The sequence below is a fragment of the Dermacentor variabilis genome, chromosome 3 (assembly GCF_050947875.1).
Source record: "Dermacentor variabilis isolate Ectoservices chromosome 3, ASM5094787v1, whole genome shotgun sequence".
Taxonomy (NCBI): domain Eukaryota; kingdom Metazoa; phylum Arthropoda; class Arachnida; order Ixodida; family Ixodidae; genus Dermacentor; species Dermacentor variabilis.
This window is the reverse complement of record NC_134570.1, coordinates 66,199,746-66,218,432: the sequence shown is the minus strand read 5'-3', so window position 1 is coordinate 66,218,432 and position 18,687 is coordinate 66,199,746. Positions and strand designations below refer to the sequence as shown.

The 18,687-nt window shown below is 43.9% G+C and overlaps 1 protein-coding gene across 2 annotated transcripts in view; it reads left to right on the top strand.

Moving 5' to 3' along the window:
• Tao (Serine/threonine-protein kinase Tao) overlaps positions 1 to 18,687 on the top strand; it is a 59,060-nt gene that overhangs the window by 5,756 nt on the left and 34,617 nt on the right. For both annotated transcript variants that reach the window (XM_075685413.1, XM_075685412.1), the window contains 8 exons: positions 2,468 to 2,539; positions 2,636 to 2,737; positions 4,928 to 4,973; positions 5,462 to 5,611; positions 8,830 to 8,982; positions 12,448 to 12,541; positions 15,188 to 15,269; positions 18,309 to 18,485. In XM_075685413.1, the coding sequence (XP_075541528.1) occupies positions 2,468 to 2,539; positions 2,636 to 2,737; positions 4,928 to 4,973; positions 5,462 to 5,611; positions 8,830 to 8,982; positions 12,448 to 12,541; positions 15,188 to 15,269; positions 18,309 to 18,485 (876 nt within the window). The remainder of the gene's footprint in view (positions 1 to 2,467; positions 2,540 to 2,635; positions 2,738 to 4,927; positions 4,974 to 5,461; positions 5,612 to 8,829; positions 8,983 to 12,447; positions 12,542 to 15,187; positions 15,270 to 18,308; positions 18,486 to 18,687) is intronic.

Genomic DNA, 18,687 nt, shown 5'->3' with positions numbered 1-18,687 from the left:
GTATCTAATGACGTTTCTAAAAAGTCGCGAATGCCTTACTAAATGTAGCCGTATCCTAAGTCACTCCTCTGGTCCACGGAAAGATTGGTAGGAGTGTCACTGAAGAGAAATGGTTGATACTGCAGTTGTATACAGTCCTGTGGGCCTTAGCTGTATGCCAAATGACAACTTTGTCAATTACCTGGATCTGCATTCTTCCTGTAAACCTGCCACTGCCCTGACATCCTTGATGCATGACAATCTCCATGTTGTGTTTCCTTCTGTAGATCTACTGCGTGTGTGTATAAGTGCAATTGCGACTGAACTAAGGAGCGGGACCTTGCAAGGCCGCTTTTTCTGTTTCCATTTTGCCCTTCATCACTGCCTTGCACAGTTTGCCGTGTGCTGTATTTAAACGGCGCCCAAACAACCTCGGAAATTTTTTGCATGTTTCAAACAAATGTGTGCATCACGAGAAGAGAATGCCATGACCATCATGTCTGGCAAATGCGGCAGCACTGTGCCCCGCGGGAACCGCCAAATAAATAAATAAAAAAAATCTCGTACTCCCTCCCTGGCCTTTTTAGTGCCTCCTTGTCAACAGGGTACCTCCTGTCACCAGGGGTGAGAGCTATCGATTGGTTAGTTGTCGAAGGGTGACCTTTTGTCAAGCTTCAGTTCAGTCAGCTTCACGTGGAGGCCGATTAGTGGCGGATAGCAGAGGAGCCTTTCTTCTGGTATGCTGACATGACTCGTAGCTTTCACTGCACTACGTAGAGTTGGTGAGCATATGTGGCAAAGGAGAGAGAGCACAAGTGGGGAGGGTACCACAGAAGTGCAAGGAACAGCGGCGGCCGCATACCCATTCATCATACACCTGTAACTTTGTTATTATTGCGCCATTAAAAAAACAAAAAGGAACTCTTGCAGCTATATATATTCATAGTAGACTAGTACAAATCACCTGCTATGATACTAAATGCCGAGCTCAGGGTGGTTTAAGGGTTTTTTGAGAGGATGTGACACTGAGATCAAGCACTGCCATTTCCTATTAGAAGAATTTTGCTGAGGACTTTTGTGGGAACTTGTTATGGAAAACTTTAACAGCAAGGAAAATTAAACATAGTAAACAAGAATGCCTGAGAAACACAAATGTTGATTATTGTGTGATGCCCTGCAGGTACTAGAGATACGCACGTGTGCAAATATTTAATAATGTGTGCAGTTCAGTAGCTAAGATGGTCTTGATAATTTTCTGAAAATCGCCCCATGTCACACAATACATGTGCTGAACAGTTGAACGAAGGGAGACTGGATTGCAATATCTGTAATATAAAAGATTCATGATTGCCATTTGTTTTTGTGCAAAGAATATCCTAAAGCATCAGTATTCACTACAATCGGCAAAATCTTTTAGGTAACGCGTACTGCTGAAAAGAAACTTTGGTGATGTACAGTAAAAAAAGTCCCCAAGAATGACTTTTCTCATCAAACAGCTAGTCGAAAACCTGCTAGATGAAGCAGATCTCCTGCTTCTTATTGCAACACTTGTTGTGGATTTAAAGAAAAGACTAATTGCAAAAGTGCGACTTTAGGCCTCAAGACACAGTATTTTAACATTTACACTATGTCTCACGAGCTGCGTGCTGGGCAGTGAAAGGTACGTGTCAAGTCAGCTATCTAGACTAGAGAACCAGAAGAGATCCTCCACAGAATGCCGCGATGCCGACTGAATGGAAGCTGCACAGAAAGATTAGTGGGGCACAATTGATGAGCGACCCTTTATTCTTAAGACATGCAGTCGGCTCTCATTGCTGATTGGCTGACACAAGCTTTATAGCCTCCACTACACTGCACGAAGTTGGTGAAATGAAGTACAGGTGCATGTTATTTGTTATTATTATTTATCTCAAGAATTTGCAGAGTCATTATAAATTGTAATTGTGTGAATTGTAAGGTAGCCAGGGGGAAAAAAAGCTGCATCCACAGCAGCTTGAGCACCTCCACATTCACCCAGTAGGAGACAGCACAGTTTTGTGCACAATTATTGTGAAACAACCAAGCAAAAAAAAAAAGAAAAGAAAAGAAAAATACAAATGAGTAACTGCAGCACAATGTAACTCGTTGGCAGATTGCTATACAAGATCAACAATAGTCAAATATACACTTATCCGCATTGAACATCATGATGGGGCAGTGCAAGCACAAAGACACAGGAAAGGAAAGAAACGTGCTCACCAATTTTTTTTTCTTTTTTTCTTGTCTCTTCATCGTTTGCACTACCCCGTCAAGGGGTTCAAACGGTACCAACTTGCACATATGTTGATGATTCGCATCGGTAGGCACATAAAATATGGAGGTTAGTTTTATTCATGGTGATTCAACACGTTAGTGATACAGACAAGATTTACGGAGTGCCATAACTTTTCTATAGAGTAACAAATTTTATTTTTTCTGCTTCCTTTCTATCTTCTCTCTGTCGACTCAGGCCCGGAACGTCACGACCAAAGAAGTTGTGGCCATCAAAAAGATGTCATTTACAGGCAAACAGTCAACAGAGGTGAGGCACACATTTATTATATTTCGCTGAAATTTGGGGCCTTTCTATTGTGCCTGCCAGTTGCTGAGATGTCAATCTTTATTTAATCTTTTTCAGAAATGGCAAGACATTGTCAAAGAAGTGAGGTTCCTGCGCCAGTTAAAGCACAAGAACACAATAGACTACAAAGGATGTTATTTAAAAGAGCACACCGCATGGGTGAGTGTTACTGGGATCATCTCCCTTTAAGCTTGCTGTTATGTTAAATAATGTGCCACGTGCATTTTTTGCATTTGGAAAGCTTTGTTCCTAGCTTTTGACACTGCATGTGCTGCTGTGAAACATGGATACTGGCAGTCGCAGTTGGTTTACTGCATACAGTAAAACCTTGTTTATACTTCTTGGGAAAAGATGCAAAAAAAATTTACTTACTGGGGAAACATATGACCTGATGTGACTAGAAAAATTTTGGCAGACTCGGCTCTAGTTGACATCTACGTAATGCAAAGTCTTGTGGGAGACGCTGACCTGTGCCGGGCTGGTGGGGCACGAGCGGCCCGAGACGCGCATTGTCATTCTTGCGGCTTTGTCTAGCTTATGTTGGCGCTCCTTGAATTCAGCCTGTGTCAGCAGCTTGTTTGAATGGAGCTTTTTGGTGAGAAGTTTTGAAATGCCCACTCGGCAACAATTGTTGCGGCAACACCAACGTACATCAAGCTGGTTGGGCCTGAGTGAACAATATTGCATAGTATTTTAATACAGCGATGGATAACCAAAACGAAATTGAGCTGATGGGCGACGCTGGAATACAATGCCGCCAGAACGAAACATGACACATACTTGAAACCACGTGCATTGGGGAACGGGGGCATATTTTGGTTATTGCCTATTAAAAATGTGCAGTACACATCCAACGGCACTAGCGCTGTGGAATCAATAGATGAAGATGCTTATTGCAATAGGGTGGCTGCGATAGCTGTGAATGCGACTACCCGCAAGGAGATTTGCTGGTACCGGAAGAGGAAACTGAGTGTATGCTAGCAATTTCATGTGATACAGGTAGGCGGCAACTGTAAAGAAGCTGCCATGGTGGGCGCCTCCTGCTCTCCTTCGCACATGCCTTACGCTTTTTCTTGTTCACATGGGATCTAGCAACTGGAAAGCGTATCATACGATCACAGTTTGGTGATGTACTGAACGTTATGATCGTGTTTGCTGGGAACATATCAAATTTACTTGCATAATGATCACACATTTTTTTTCATTTAAGAATAATGGTGTAAATTTAGGGGGGCAATCATTATGCGGAGTAAGTTTTCCGCGGGAAAAAAAAAATTTTTTTCGTTCCGCATTTGTTATGGAATGACAAGTCAACAAACAGGCGGCTGTTGCTGTAACAGTGTAGGACATCAAAACCAAAATGGCGACTGGCAAAACAAGCCAAACACACCAAAAGCGATTGTTTTACTTGTGAGTACATTATGTGCACTGAAACAGTTTCTTCTGTATCAGTAATGAGAAATATTGTTAATATCGGCAAGCTTGTGGCAACATTGTAGCCATGTGCACACAGAAACAGATGGGCATGCTCAGCTGCCAGTGACAAACACATGGCGGGCATGCTGCGAAAACTGCGGCATTTGTCTTCACTACTATCCTAATACGGCACGTTTCTGCTAAGGGTGGGCAAATATTTTAGCTGTGTTACAAGCGCCAGCTTACGAATACGGTACACTTCTAATGTATCAGTGTAACCGTGGCTACTGTCGTTGCCGATCGTGATTTGTTGTGTGCCCACGAATACAGACGAGAGGAATCAAAAGCCACCTTTTTTGTTGTTGTTGTTGTTGTTGACCACAACCATTATAAAGCCTACATATAAGCCAAGGCAAGTTTGGTTCTATACATGTATTTTTTTTTCTTGGAAGTGCAGAAAATATTAAAAGGAATGAAATGGGGCATCTGCTTAAGAATGTGTTTGGTGCGTGCAGATCGCTTGGTAACTCTTGAAAAGTCGTTCGCCTAGCATTCGACAGATGGTAAGCACGATCATCATCAGGTAGACTACTTGGCACACGACATATCGCTTCGGCAAGTTCGGAGTGTGATCATTACGCGGGAAATTAAAGAAAAATCAAATTTCCATGCCAATATTCAGGGGTGCGATCATTACACAAGTGTGATCATTATGCAAATAAATACGGTACTAACTGGTAAAAAAAGCGTAACTGTAGCAGGTCAATTTCTGTGTTTTCGATCGCAAATGTTTACGCTGGTATATTGTATGCCAGTAAATTGTACGGAACGGTATTGTATCACCAAAGTTCTAGTGTAGGTTTAGTGAAACAAATCTATTGTGGGTTGGGGGCAGGGGACAAAGATCTCCTGTTAAATCTGTATTTGTTGCAGCTTGTCATGGAGTACTGTCTTGGGTCCGCATCAGATATCATTGAAGGTACGTGTTTTCACTTATAGTGTCATATCTGCTTTTATGAATCAATACAAGCCACACTTTGGCCTGTCTTTGTTCTTGCCAGTGCTCTCAGTGCAGTCTACATTGTAAGTTGAGGCTGTTTGAATAAGTCCTGTAAGGTGCACGAAATTATTTCGCTCGGCATCAAGTGTGCCTTCAGATGTGTGTTCTCTGCCGTATTAAAAAGCACCAGGAATGGCAAAACTGGGGTTATAGCACCATGCCAGAAATCTTTTCTTGAGATTTAGCATTAAGGCACCTCAGTAGGAGGTAAAAAATGAAGAACGCCTAGACAATACCTACGTTGGTTCCCAGAATTGGCGGCACTCCAACCATTCTCAGTAGACAAAGGGTCTGCACCTTCTGTTTGCACCTTTATGCTAAAATGTCTACATCTTTATACTACAAGTGTACTATTGCAGAACATCCTGTCCGAATGCCTGACCTTCTATTGCCTTGCTGTATTCCAGTTCACAAGAAGCCTCTGCGGGAGGAGGAGATCTCTGCAATATGCAAGGATGGCTTGCAAGGTCTGGAGTACCTGCATTCACTGGGCCGCATACATAGAGACGTCAAGGCCGGCAACATCCTGCTCACCGAAAATGGCACAGTCAAGCTTGGTGAGGGCATGCTGCAGCTATCCTCAGTGTTCCACCATCCTCTGATTAGACCATAAAAAAAAAAAATTAGATTCGGATTTATCCGGTGGTACATTCGGCTAGTTGCTTTTGAGCTCTCTAGTGCGCTCTGGAAGTGCATTTTACATGGCTGGTCGAAATGGAGCACCCGAGATACATTCGTTCTTCTATGGGACTGCGCTCCAGCTCAGAGTGCTTGGAGGCGCGCTGTCACCATCGTTGTGAGAGCGCTACCGAGATCTGGCAGAGTTCCGATCACGTGGCTGCTTTGGTGCTGGCAGGCAAGCGTCTGTGGTGTCAGGTCGGCGGCAGGTGCATGCAGTGCATGTCATTCAGCATATCATGTTTGTTTACTACAGGAGAAGCGCTGCCATATTTTCACTTCCCTCCTTCAATTGGTCTATCGAGCAGCTGTACTTTTGGTTTAGGCACCATTTCATTAGCTCCAATATAGAGTGGGTTCCACGTTGTTGCACTCGGAGTCAGAGCACGATAGGATCCAGTTAGTGTACTATGAAAAACTTGTACGAATTTCGGTGCCTCAGTTGTGATGACGTGACCGAGCCTCCGAGACCCGCAGTGTCAGCGTCGCGTTTGAGTGTCTCGGGATCTACATGGTGAAAGACGTGGAGTAAAGAAATGGTGGGAAATGAAGTGTCTACTTGGCAGATGCTGCTGAGTCAGAACAACACATCTGCACTGGCCTTTGGCACAGACTTTGACTGCGTGCTTAGCATTATAAAGGAGAAGTGCTGTGAAGTCATTAACAGCTTCCGAGTGTACTGTGCTTCTGTTGCAGGAAAGTGGAGTCATACTGTGCAATGAAACGTTCCTCACATGCAGTACACCAGGGAGTCATTTTAGTACCGCACTGTTATTGTGTAAAAGTGGAACTGTTGGCAGCATTCGACACTTACGAGAAGTTTTCTGTCACATTTATCACTCGAGCATATGACACTACAGTCGAAACCCGGAATATACAAATCCCGTGACTATGAAATTCTCGCAACAACGAAATATTTTTGTATCCCCAGCGAACGCCCATAGGATTTAATGCATTTCATACCTCTCGACAACGAAATGTCGCTGAACTACAATCCCACGTCAATGAAATTTGCAGGAACGTAACCCCACGTATTAACTACTCATGCCCGGCTAGCAGGCTTCAAAATGTGCTCAAATGCTATTTCTTTGCACTAAAATTGCATAAAATACCATCACATTACGCTTGCGTGGGTGCCGCCATGTTTATTTATTATAACAACCAAGCGCCAGAAGCGATTGTGCCAGAAACACATCATGGCCGCCATCTTGTTTGTTGATCACCAGTTTAAAGTGGCAGCATGTTCCTACCGACATGCGACGACGGTTTTTGCTCCCCAAGTTTAGTGCGTAATGTGCTCCTCGGCAAAAAAAAAAAATTCATCAGAAACAAGGAAATCCACGTCCTACCGACATAGAAATGCTTACGGGGCTTGAGATGGCGGTCGCAGCATGGAGTGCTATGCATAGGGCCGTGATTTAGTGATTGTCTGGGAATATGCATTACTTGCTCCAAGAACATTGGTTTTGGCGCCACTCGACCGGAATCACGTGCGGATTCGGCGGCAGACGTAGATTTGCATGAAGGGGCCGTAATCTCAATTGACTGCTGTCGGGTGTACGAGATACGATCACTCTCGTGCTTGGCACCGGACGCGGCGGCACCTATGAATGACAGCAGGCGCTGGAGAAATGCTGGTGCATGCATGGAGTGCTCTTGCTCTGTATGTGGTGCCGACTTAAGAAAAATATCGCAAAAATGATAGTATCCCTAAAAGCAATTTACGGTAAATACTGCTCTACGGTAGTGCTGCCACTGCTGATCGATGCGTGCGGCACACGTTGTAGGGTCAGCAATGCAGTTTTACATCCTTGCAAGTGTGCCAAAGTAGGCTAATGGAATTTTGACAGTATAGTTTCGTTCTGCGATGCATTACCTATTTGAGCTGTCTCATTTCGCAACAATAAAGTTGTCGTGAAACGTACCGTATTTACTCGCATAATGATCGCACTCGCATAATGATCGCACCTCTGAATTTTGTCGTCAAAATGTGCTTTTTTTATTTCCCATGTAATGATCGCACCCTGAACTTGCTGCAGCGATATGTCGTGTGCCAAGTCTAGCTAATAATGATCGCGCTATCTGTTGAATGCTACGCGAACGACTCTTCAAGACAAACAAAAGCGGTCTGCACGCACCAACGATTCTCAAGCAGATGCCCCATTTTATTCCTTTCATCACTTTCCGCACTTCCATGACAAAAAAAAAAAGAAGGCTACAACCAAACTAGCCTTTATTATGTGTAGGCTTTATAATGGCTGTGGTCAACAACAACAACAAAAAAGACGCCTTTCGATTCTTCTCGTCTGCACTCGTGGGCACGCAACAAATCGCGAGTGGCAACGATAGCAGCCACGTTTACACTGATACGTTAGAATTGTACCCTATTCATATGCCGACGCTTCTAACACGGCTAAGACATTCGCCCACCCATAGTGGAAATGTGCCGTATTAGGATAGTAGTAAAGACAAATGCCACAGTTTCCGCAGCATGCCCGCTATGTGTTCCTATGTCACTGGCAGCTAAGCGCGCCCATCTGTTTCTGTTCCCTCAAAGTGGGCATGGCTACGTTATTGCCGCAAACTTGCCGATATTAATGATATTATTCATTACTGATATGGAAGAAACTGTTTCAATGCACGTAATGTACTCACGAGAAAAAAAAGATGGCGTTTGGCGCGTTCGGCTTGCTGTGCCGGCCGCCAATTTTGTTTTGGTGTCCCGCACTACATACAGGGGCAGCCGCCTATTTGTTGACCTGTTGTCATCCCGCAGCGAATGTGAGATGAAAAAAACAATTCTGTGCTGACTCCTTCAAATCGATGAGTGGTAATCTAAAATTAATTCAGATAAAGTTTGAATGGTATTTGTTATAATGAGATTTGCCCGAACACCAGTTATCATTTAGTGTTCAGTGTCACTGGACTGTTTGTTCTCGCCTTGCCGTAAACGTCTTTAGAACAGTACCTGCTATTTTTGTCTTTCACGCGCATCGGTATTAAAGTGTTGTGCGACATGCTAGCCTTCTTGCTGCAGCTGCTGGCCACTTTCTTGTGGGAGAAGCGTGACCACGTGCCTTATTTTTTGTCGCTGCAGCGGACTTTGGCTCGGCGTCCATGATCTGTCCGGCCAACTCCTTTGTGGGCACGCCGTACTGGATGGCGCCCGAGGTTATTTTGGCCATGGACGAAGGCCAGTATGATGGGAAAGTGGACGTCTGGTCCCTGGGGATCACATGCATTGAACTGGGTATGTCCTCGACTATCCACTTTTTTTCTCTCCTCCCGTGCTGACAAACTCCTGGCTAAGAAAATAAATCGCAGTTTTTGTGTGTTTGAAGTTGTTGAGATGTATGCGAGTCTGTGTTCACAAATGGCCAGTTGCTTATTGCGTAATGTGACATGGGTGAATAAGTGTGCCGCCCATGGTGGACCCTAGTGGACCAGTTCCTGATTGTATATAAAGTTTAGGTGTAACACATGCAGAGCCCTTGCACATTGTAATTAATATGGCGGGTCCTAAACTTTGCATGTGCAGATTGAATGGGAGGCTTTGCAAGTTGCATGCGCACGCTGTATTTAGGATATCGGGGCATTTGTGTGGCTTGAGGAAGAAAAACATCTCAAGCGCTAGCAACAGTACAGCATCTAGCTGCCATGCACCATGTATTTGCACAGTGCAACCTGGTGTGTTTAGACTGATGAAAACTCGGTGAGAGAAACTCTTTGTAAATACAGTAGAACCTTGTTCGTGCATTTTAGAAGAAAACGCAAGAAAAACACATGGTAACCGAGAAACATACAATCGGAAGTCACTAAAAAATTTACAGACTGAACTGTAGTTGACATCTACGTAATGCAAAGCATTGTGCGAATCGGTTGCATCGCAAGATGCCAACACGACCCGAGCTGGCAGGGCTCGAGCAGCCCCTAAACGCACGGTGTTTTTACTGCTTCGGCAAGGTTACGCTTGCGCTCCTCGAATTCGGCTTGGGTCAGCAGCTTCTCCAAGTGGGGCATTTTGGTGGGCCCACTCAGCACGAATTTTGGTGGCACAAGACGTGGGCCGAGCTGGTAGAACCTAAGTAACCCAGGCGCACATTGTTTTCCTATTCCTTAGGGGTTTGGGACTGGGACTGTAAATATAAACAAAATCGACCTGGTCGGCAACACAGAATACAATGCCTACATGCTGCAATGCCGTCAGAGGGATACATGATGCTCGCTTTGCACCGCATGCAGCAGAGAACGGTGGCATGTTTGGGTTATCGACTCATAACCCTTTGAGGGTTGATTTTTTTCGCCATATGTGACCGCCCAGGGTAGATTGTTTTCATTACAGATTCCAATTCTTCTTGGGGACTTATTTCGAAAATAGTTTACCGTAATTTTTCTAGGGTGACTGTAAAGTGAGAAAAAAATATATTGTGTTGGTATATATGTACTCTTCATTCATGAATAACAACAATAAAAAAGAAAATAAACTTACAAGAATAAAAAATTCAATGCATTGTTATAGTTCAAGGCTTTGAAAATGCGCACACGAGAATAGTTTGCAAGACTCAAACGTTCCTGCTCTAACACTAATATGTACATCCATAGTGTAATCGAACTGCGTAGGTGCGCGCGCTCAAGAAAACAGTGCGATTGTGTGCCCGTCAAAGAAACAAAATGTGTGACAAACTCCTGCTAATCTTCATCTTATCGCCAACCAGAGGCCAGTTTTCCAGTTTTCGCGAGTCTCAAAAAGAAAAAAAGAGCAATGGAAACGCATGCACGGCAGCATCTCTTCCTATGCACACCCTTGTGAGCACTAAACGAGGGAGAAACAAGCGGTCGCCTTTTGAGCGATTAGTAACGAGATAGCCATCAGTTTTGCAAGCGCAAGAAGCCGAAACCGCCTGCGAAAACAAAACCCAAACTGCCACCTGCCTGCACGCACGCCAATGCGCGACCGGTAATATATAGACGCGCAGGAGTGAACTAGCGCGCAAACAAACCGTGCAGCGAAAACAGAGAGAGGGAGGCGCTAGAAAAAAATTCCCTGTATTCCCACATAGTGGCAGCACATGACAGAAAAGAAAAAGTTTGGAAATTGGCGCACTTTTTAAACGTACAGCTGGCGCCGTAAATATACGGCATCGACCATTTTTGGAGTTGTTTGCGGCACCGTATGTTTACGTCATTAACCCTCAAAAGGTTAAAAGCATGCAGCACGCTTCCAGCTTCACTACTGCCCACGCGCTGAGAAACAGATAAGTGAAGATGCTTACCGAAATAGGGTTGGCGACGGTAGCTGTGAATGCGGTATGTGACAACCCAGAAGGAGATTTGCTGAAACTGGAATAAGGAATAAGAAACTAAGCACCAGCGTGAGACTGGCTGATGAGTATTGCGGAGAAACTGCTGCAACAAGTAGCTTAGTGTTCTCTAACACGCGCACCTCACACCTTGGTAACCAAAGAGCGTCTTTTCCTGAAACGTATGAACTGGTAAAAAATAACTGTGTTGGGTCATTTTTTGAGTTCTCGATTGCAAATATTGGCGTCGTGAAATAGTGCGTAACAGGATCGTATCTACGAGGTTCTACTGTACTACAGTTAAATCTCAATATAACGAAATTCTCGATATAACAAAGTATTTAACATTTTATAACTTGTCCCTAAAACGTCATGTATTTTGAACCTCATCATAACAAAGCATGTTTATCCGTGATTTCAGTATTAACAAAATTTCACTGCCTCTGTGAAGGAATACTGAGACAATAAATGGAAACTTCCGCATCTGGTTGAATTACATGCACTGGATTTGGAATGCACCTCTCAGATCGCACACCGCAAGACTCAGAGCCACCGCCAAGGCGGTCGCTTTGCTATAGAAGTTTAAGTGAAATAAAATCCCATCGTGCCCTGTGTGCTGTATGCTTTAGGTGCAGCTGAAAGCTTGCAAGGGTGGGCTGAGAGCGATGTTGGCTTGATGAGGTGCCGTCCTCTTTCATCAAGCGAACATCCTTCTTGGCTCACCCTTGCAAGCTTTCACTTGCACCTAAAGCACACAGCGCACAGGGCGTGATGTTAATGCACTTGGCATGGTGTTGTCCTCTGGTGCATTTAGTGCTGGAGGTTGTGTAACCCGGAGTTTTGGAGACAACCAGAGGTGGAAAAAGCGTTTGCTCCCTGCTGCTTGCAATTTTCATGATAGCATCATCCCACTGCAGGGTCGAAGCTGTCAGCTGCGGCAGATAGTGGACGAGAAAGCTTGGCTGGCTTTGCTTCCTACCAAACATTTGAAGATTTTGCCGACCATGCATGAAGCCATATCTTTCGTCGCCGACTCTGAAATTCACCAACATAACCTTTATTATCAATCAAATTTGCTTTTTCTGATTGCCCGATAATTTGGAAAACTTTGCATCCCCTTCCATGTAAGAAAAAATTCATTGGTGACTGTACTTATTTGCATAAAAGATTGAATTTCAATGTAACTAAATTTTGATATAGCAAAGCAAATTGCTGACTTGACCAACTTCATTATATTGAGGTGTAACTGTAGTTTATCAGGGGCCCTTCTTAAGATGCTAGGAAACAGCTCGATTCTGTAGATGGGTGTGAAGCTTTTGGGAATGTAGCCAGAACCATTAAAATCTTGTTTGAATGTCTGGGCCACATATCTAATGAAAAACACTCGTATTTGGATCTTCTCCTTGCCTGCGCAGGTGAAAGGAAGCCTCCCTATTTCAACATGAATGCCATGAGTGCCTTGTACCATATCGCCCAGAATGACTCGCCCACACTCAGTGGAGGGGAATGGTGAGTGTGTTGAAAGTTCATCTGCAGCTAAAAATTTGCGAGAAACTTTGGTGATGGCATCAATAGTTAACTGAATGCCTTGTGGTGGTTTTTACTGAGCGTGAGTAGATATTTGTCCACATGTACAACTTTGCTTCAAAGCCTGGGTTCCAATGTAATTGTACCTGCCAACTTTTATGATTTTATTGTAAAATGCCCGATTTTTATATCTTGTTTGCAGTTGACATATTTTCACTAATAATTTTACAATTTCTCATCTGTGTCTATTCTAGGGCAAAAGTTACTCCAAAAGAACACAGATACAATTGGCGACCAATTTGTCATAGCTGATTTTTCTGATCTGCAGATTATGTAGAGGCGCCTGTGCAGCAGCGTCAAATTGTCCGATATTTACTATTTTTCACCAGATTTTAGAATTCTTTGGCTTGACGGTTGTATTTCTGTAATTATAATGGTGGCAGGTCTGTGTAATGTTTAGGCCAGAAACCCTCCAGGCATAGGGATGAGGATGCTCGAGTGGAAAAAGTGGAAAAAGAACAAGTTTAGTTGCATCTTGTAAGAAGCAGTGAATTAAACTAATGACGTTAAAGCCAAGGGCTATCATCTTTAATTGGGACGGTTGAAATTGAAAGTATACTGCATTTTGATTGGGTCTTCAAGTCAAAATTCTGTTTTGTAGACTTTCATTAATTCAACCCTTGTAATGCAATTTATTAGTTAACTTCGTCCCAATTGAAGGGATCAAAAGTGCTCAGTGGCTTTTTGTCACCATGTGAATGTGGAATTCTTCGCTGGTTAGCTTATATGAACACCAAATGAAGGTCCCAGCCAGCACCCATACATTCATATGGGCCAGTACATTTGTTATTTCACTCCTGAAATTGACCCTTGCCAGATTGACTTGGCTGCACATGGTTGCTGGCCCTAAGAGTGACCCCAGTCATGACTCCAATGGCTGTCTTGGTAGCGCCAGGGCACAGTGACTACGTCAGAAACATGTCAACTTAATATCTGTCATCAAAAATGCTGATTTTTGGCTTGCCTTAGGCAGGTTTTGAAGTGAAAGCAGCAGGTCACAATGAATGAATAGCATTACGAATTTACTCAAATCTGGTACATGGCTCTTTTCTCCAAAAAAGTTGGTCCGAAAATTGCCTACATGTTAACAGTTGGATATGAGGCCGAAACTGTGTTTGTTGTGCCTGCGTCATTGCCATTTTCATCAGAGTGTCGAGGCAGAACAGCTTCTGTGTTGGTTGGCGATGACGTTGCTATGCTGCTTTGAGGCTGTAATTTAAGAAAAGCTCGTTCAAAAGGCGTTTTTACATATTAGGCTAGCAGCAACAGGGTTGCATCTCTAATTGTCGGTATCTTCAACCCTTGCATGCTTCATAGTGGTTAGTTTAGGTGCGGGCCACCACATTGTTTGCGGTTGTAGCATAGCAGTTACAAGAAATTTGGAATATCAGACGCAGTGGACTGCAGTGAGATTGACATATATTGTGGCTGACAGGAAGCGATAAAAAACTGTCCATATTGCCAGTGGTAAACATTAAATGAAATAAATTTATATTCTGTGAAGATAAACTGCACATTTCATCTTATTTATGATTGCCAGAATTGAAGGCAAGCTGCATTTTTTTAGGTAAAGTCAGGTGTGTGTTAGATTTGGGTGCACATACTGTTCTACTATGAGCCCATAAATACTGTGGGTGTGTTATATTAGGGAGTACATCAGAATCAGGTGAACACTGCCAAATGAAGCAGCGGTGTAGTTCAGCTAGTTCAGCATTTTATTTTTCTGCCTTAGTTTACCTTTTTATTTGACCAACTGGGTAATTCTACTAATTCTGTCAGTCCCGTCAAGGTCTAGAGGTCGATTTTTACTGGGCTCTTGGGTCACTGCCATTCAGATTTCTAAAAATATTTTTACAACTGTTGAATATGTATTTGATTTCCATGTCACCTTTATTTATTAATATCTGATTCAGTTTCAGAAATCACTATTTGCAAGCCCCTGGTTTTTAAGAACTATGTTGATTTAAGAAATTTGTGGCTTGATTGCTTTACTTATTCAGTATCTGAAGTTGACCTTGTCATAGGTGCACTCGAGTGAACACGCTTTATTTAAATAAAGTGATTGCTCTATTGATTTTAGGCACTTGTTTTTCATACTTTGACATGTTCTTGTGTTGCACATCGTCTTTTAAATTTTAAGATGACTTAATACGTTGGTTAAGCTTCTAGCTTTATGTCAGGTGCAGCTGCCAGCAAAGGCACCCTGCACAGTTGTAGTTTCCAAAACAGGCGAAACGAAGAAAAGGAAAATTAAGGATTCATCACAAATATTTGAACTTAAAGCCAGGTCCATGCTAGCAGCAAACATGTCATGGCAGTGACACGTTTGACCCTCCGAATCCATATAATGTTGGCTGCTCAAGAGTTGTCAAAAGTAGATGGCAGTTCTGCTTGCATGCTGCCTGCTCCACGACCGGCAGGCCAATTGGCGACTACAAAGCAGGCGAACAAGCTTCCTTGGCATTTCAGCTCTTTTATTGATGAGTGACTCCCATTACCCATCCACTACATTTTCTTCAGTATCTTGTGTTTTGTTTTGATTGCTCTCCGGTTCTGCTCATTCCATAGGTCAGACGTCTTCAGGCATTTTGTAAATTCCTGCCTGCAGAAGAACCCTGCAGATAGGCCCACAGCCGTCAACCTATTACAGGTTTGATTGCACTCCTCCTCATGCTTATTGTACAGTTTTTTTTTTTTTCTTGGTACACATTTCTGCACTATCTCATCTCTGTATGTGCCTACGAAAGTAAACTTTAAAGAACCAGAGATGTGGATTCTTCTTTATTTTTCTGTTTCAACCTTCGAAATATTTGTTACTTGCATGCGGTGAACACAACAGAATATGGCAGAAACTCGTTCCACAAGTTAAATGCCGGTAACTGTGCAGTGATGCATGAAGCATGGCTGCTTTTCGCATGCAGTTAAACCTCGATATAATGAACTTCTTTATAACAAAATTCTCGATATAACAAAGTATTTAACTTTTCATAATTTCTTGTCCTTAGAACACCATGTATTTAGAACCTCAATATAATGAAGTGTGTTTGTATGCGATTTCAACATAACAAAATTTAACTGCCGCCGTAAAGCAATGCCATGACAATAAGTGCAAACTTCCAAGGACGCTGATCATAAAATGATTGAATTGCATACGGCTGCTTGCAAACGCACCTCTCAAATCGCATGCTATACGACAAGAGCGACCGTGGAAGTGGAACCGCATCATGTTCTATACAGTGCAGTCTACTTATAACGACTAACGACAAATCCAATCGTTATAACCGATCATCGCTATATCTGGACTGCTGTTAAAAAGAAAAAAGGAAAAGCTGCCAAACATATTTCGTAGCTCCGAAACCAAATTTGCATCTTACAATAAAAAATTGGTGTTGTAGAAAGTAGGCTGTGAAAAAGTGAAACGTTTATTTATAGTACCTCTAAGCAGCTTGTCAAGCGATAGGCACGCTGAAATAGTCAGAAATCTGCACTTGCTTTCACGGAAGTTTCAGGTTCACAACCGCAGCGTGCGTTGCGTCCAGCGGCTGTGCAAACACTGGCGTCTATAATTTAGCGTGCACGAAATCAGTGAGCAACTCTATCGACGACAGTGCACTTTGCGTGAACGTTGGGGGTTGGTGTCAAAGATGGGCCACTGTCAATCTCGTCGTCACTCCTGCTGCTGACGCCGCCTCCATCACACCGCGCCGCCGTCTATGTGTCACGACAACAATCGCGCCCTCAGAGATTTTTCGGAGAATGAAGCAGCGCTGAACCTCCTATTGTACTGCCAGTAGCGACGTACTCCCAGAGTGCGGGTTTGTCAGCGGCTGCTACCGTGTTGGTTTCACACATGGGGGGGGTTTCGCCCTGGCTCACAAAGGCCGCCGTTTCTGTTGATCAGCGTGGTCAGTAGTTGTAGCCTTCATAATCGTGGCGCTCACGATATTCAGAATTGTCGATGTCGTCTACTGATCGAGTCTTGCAAAATTTGCAGCTTCGTTCCGAGCGACACAGCTTTTCGCTTTTTCGGTGCACCAACCGCAGCCCCCACTGCTTCTGTGGTAACGTCCTTCAGGGACCTTATTCCACTGCACATTTATGTGCTCACTGAGGAAGAGAGGGAGACTGTAGAAAGGGAGCGCAGGCGCGGCTTGCTTCACGATTTTTTTTTCTCTGGGTGCTTGCGGGTGACGCGGACACGAAGCAGTTGGCAACATCTTGTGGCACACTGCGCCAATTTGTGATGCTCTCCGTGGCTTTCACAATCGGTGTACTGGTGGGACGGGCTGTGCGGTAAATGGCAGCAGATGCGAACTCGCGTAGGCAAACTTTTTGCCCCTTCTCGGTTAAGGGGAACTTAGCAAAACAAATTTCACTATCATTCTGCATGGGAAACGCAACCCAAAAGGCAGAATTTCGATCATTATATACGATATGCGGTGAATAACATCGTTATATACGGTTATTTTTCTCATAGTCCTAATGCATAAGTTGATACTCTGAAGTCGGCTCATCGTTATAATCGATATATCATTATATGTGGTATCGTTATAAGTGGACTGTACTGTTATAAAGTCCAATTACGATAAGAGCTATCAGGCCTCGCCCACTGTGCAATTTAGGTGCGAGTGAAAATGTACGAGGGTGAGGCAAAGGCAAAGAGGGGGAGGGGGGAGTGAGTTCTCCGTAACGGGATCAAGCACGCTTGAGGGGGTGGGGGGTAAGTTGACACGCGTCTCAATTTCTGGCGTGTCTCCATCGTGGCTGAGCATAGCTGTAAGGCGCAGCTGAGCGCATAGGCAGCTGCACACCCTGCTTTAGAAGTAATCTGCCGCATGTGTAAAGAGTGGGCATGCGGAGAGGGCGTGGCACTTTGTAAGCTGTCTTCCAGCGCGTTTAGTATTGGACGTTGCGGGACCTCGAGTTTCGAGACCCATTGGAGCGAGAGGCAATCGAAGCATTCACTCCGTGCTGCCGGCACTTTTCCTGATAGCGTCGTCCCAGTGTGGGTGACACTATCAGCGGGGGGGTAGAGTGCACACAAAAGCACGGCTGGATTTGCTCGATTCGTACGCCGATGTGAAGATATCGTCGACGTACGTGGCGTGAAACCATATCATTTGTCACCGACTCCTACATTTATCAGAATTAATTGTTTTCTCATTCAAATTTGCTTTTTTCGATTGCCTGATAATTTGGAAAATTCTGCGGCCCCTTTCCATGTAAGAAACATCGATTGGCGACTACTTTTTTGAAATTTGAAATTTAAACAATGAGATTTCGGTAGAACGAAGCAAATTGCTGATTTTACTGACTTCTTTATACCAAGTTTTTAACTGATGACACTGATGACACTGATGAGAAAAGTAAATTGAGGTGTAGTTTTAAGTTAACCTTCTACAATATTAAAGAAGCCACTCTTATTGGGAGAAGAGGCTTGATAAGCTTGAACAAACTGTTTGAAAAAACCTGGGTGGTGATGCCACCTTGGAAGTGTCTGAACCAGCAGATGAAGGTATTAGTTTGGTGCAGGTACCATGTGGTGGGTTCTGCATGGATTAGTTTCGTGTGTGGTGGAGAGAGTGTTCTATGGGATAGTCTGTAGCATGGTAGTATGTGTGCGTGAATTGGATCCCTTCCTTCTTTTCTGGTTTGGTTTACATGCTGCTCCTCGTTTGTGTGTGTCCAGCATCCATTCATGACGCGGCCACGCTCAGGCAAGGTGATAGTAGACCTAATCCAGCGGACAAAGGCAGCAGTTAGGGAACTGGACAACCTCAACTACCGCAAGATGAAGAAAATTCTCATGATTGACTCTCAAGAGAACAACGAGGCCAACGCAGTGGAGGCTGAGGATGACTCGACAGTAAGTTCTTCGACTTTTCTTGACTGTGGTACCCCCTTGAGCCCCACACCTCGTCATCGGTGCGGTAGATACCCTAACGATGCAAATATACTACTGTGAGAGTACCCACCACGGCCGCTCTCACTGCGTCTACTTCATTTGCCTTCTCCACACCCACAGCTGGCCGGCTGACTCAAGCCATCACCTATCTTGATGAAGTGTA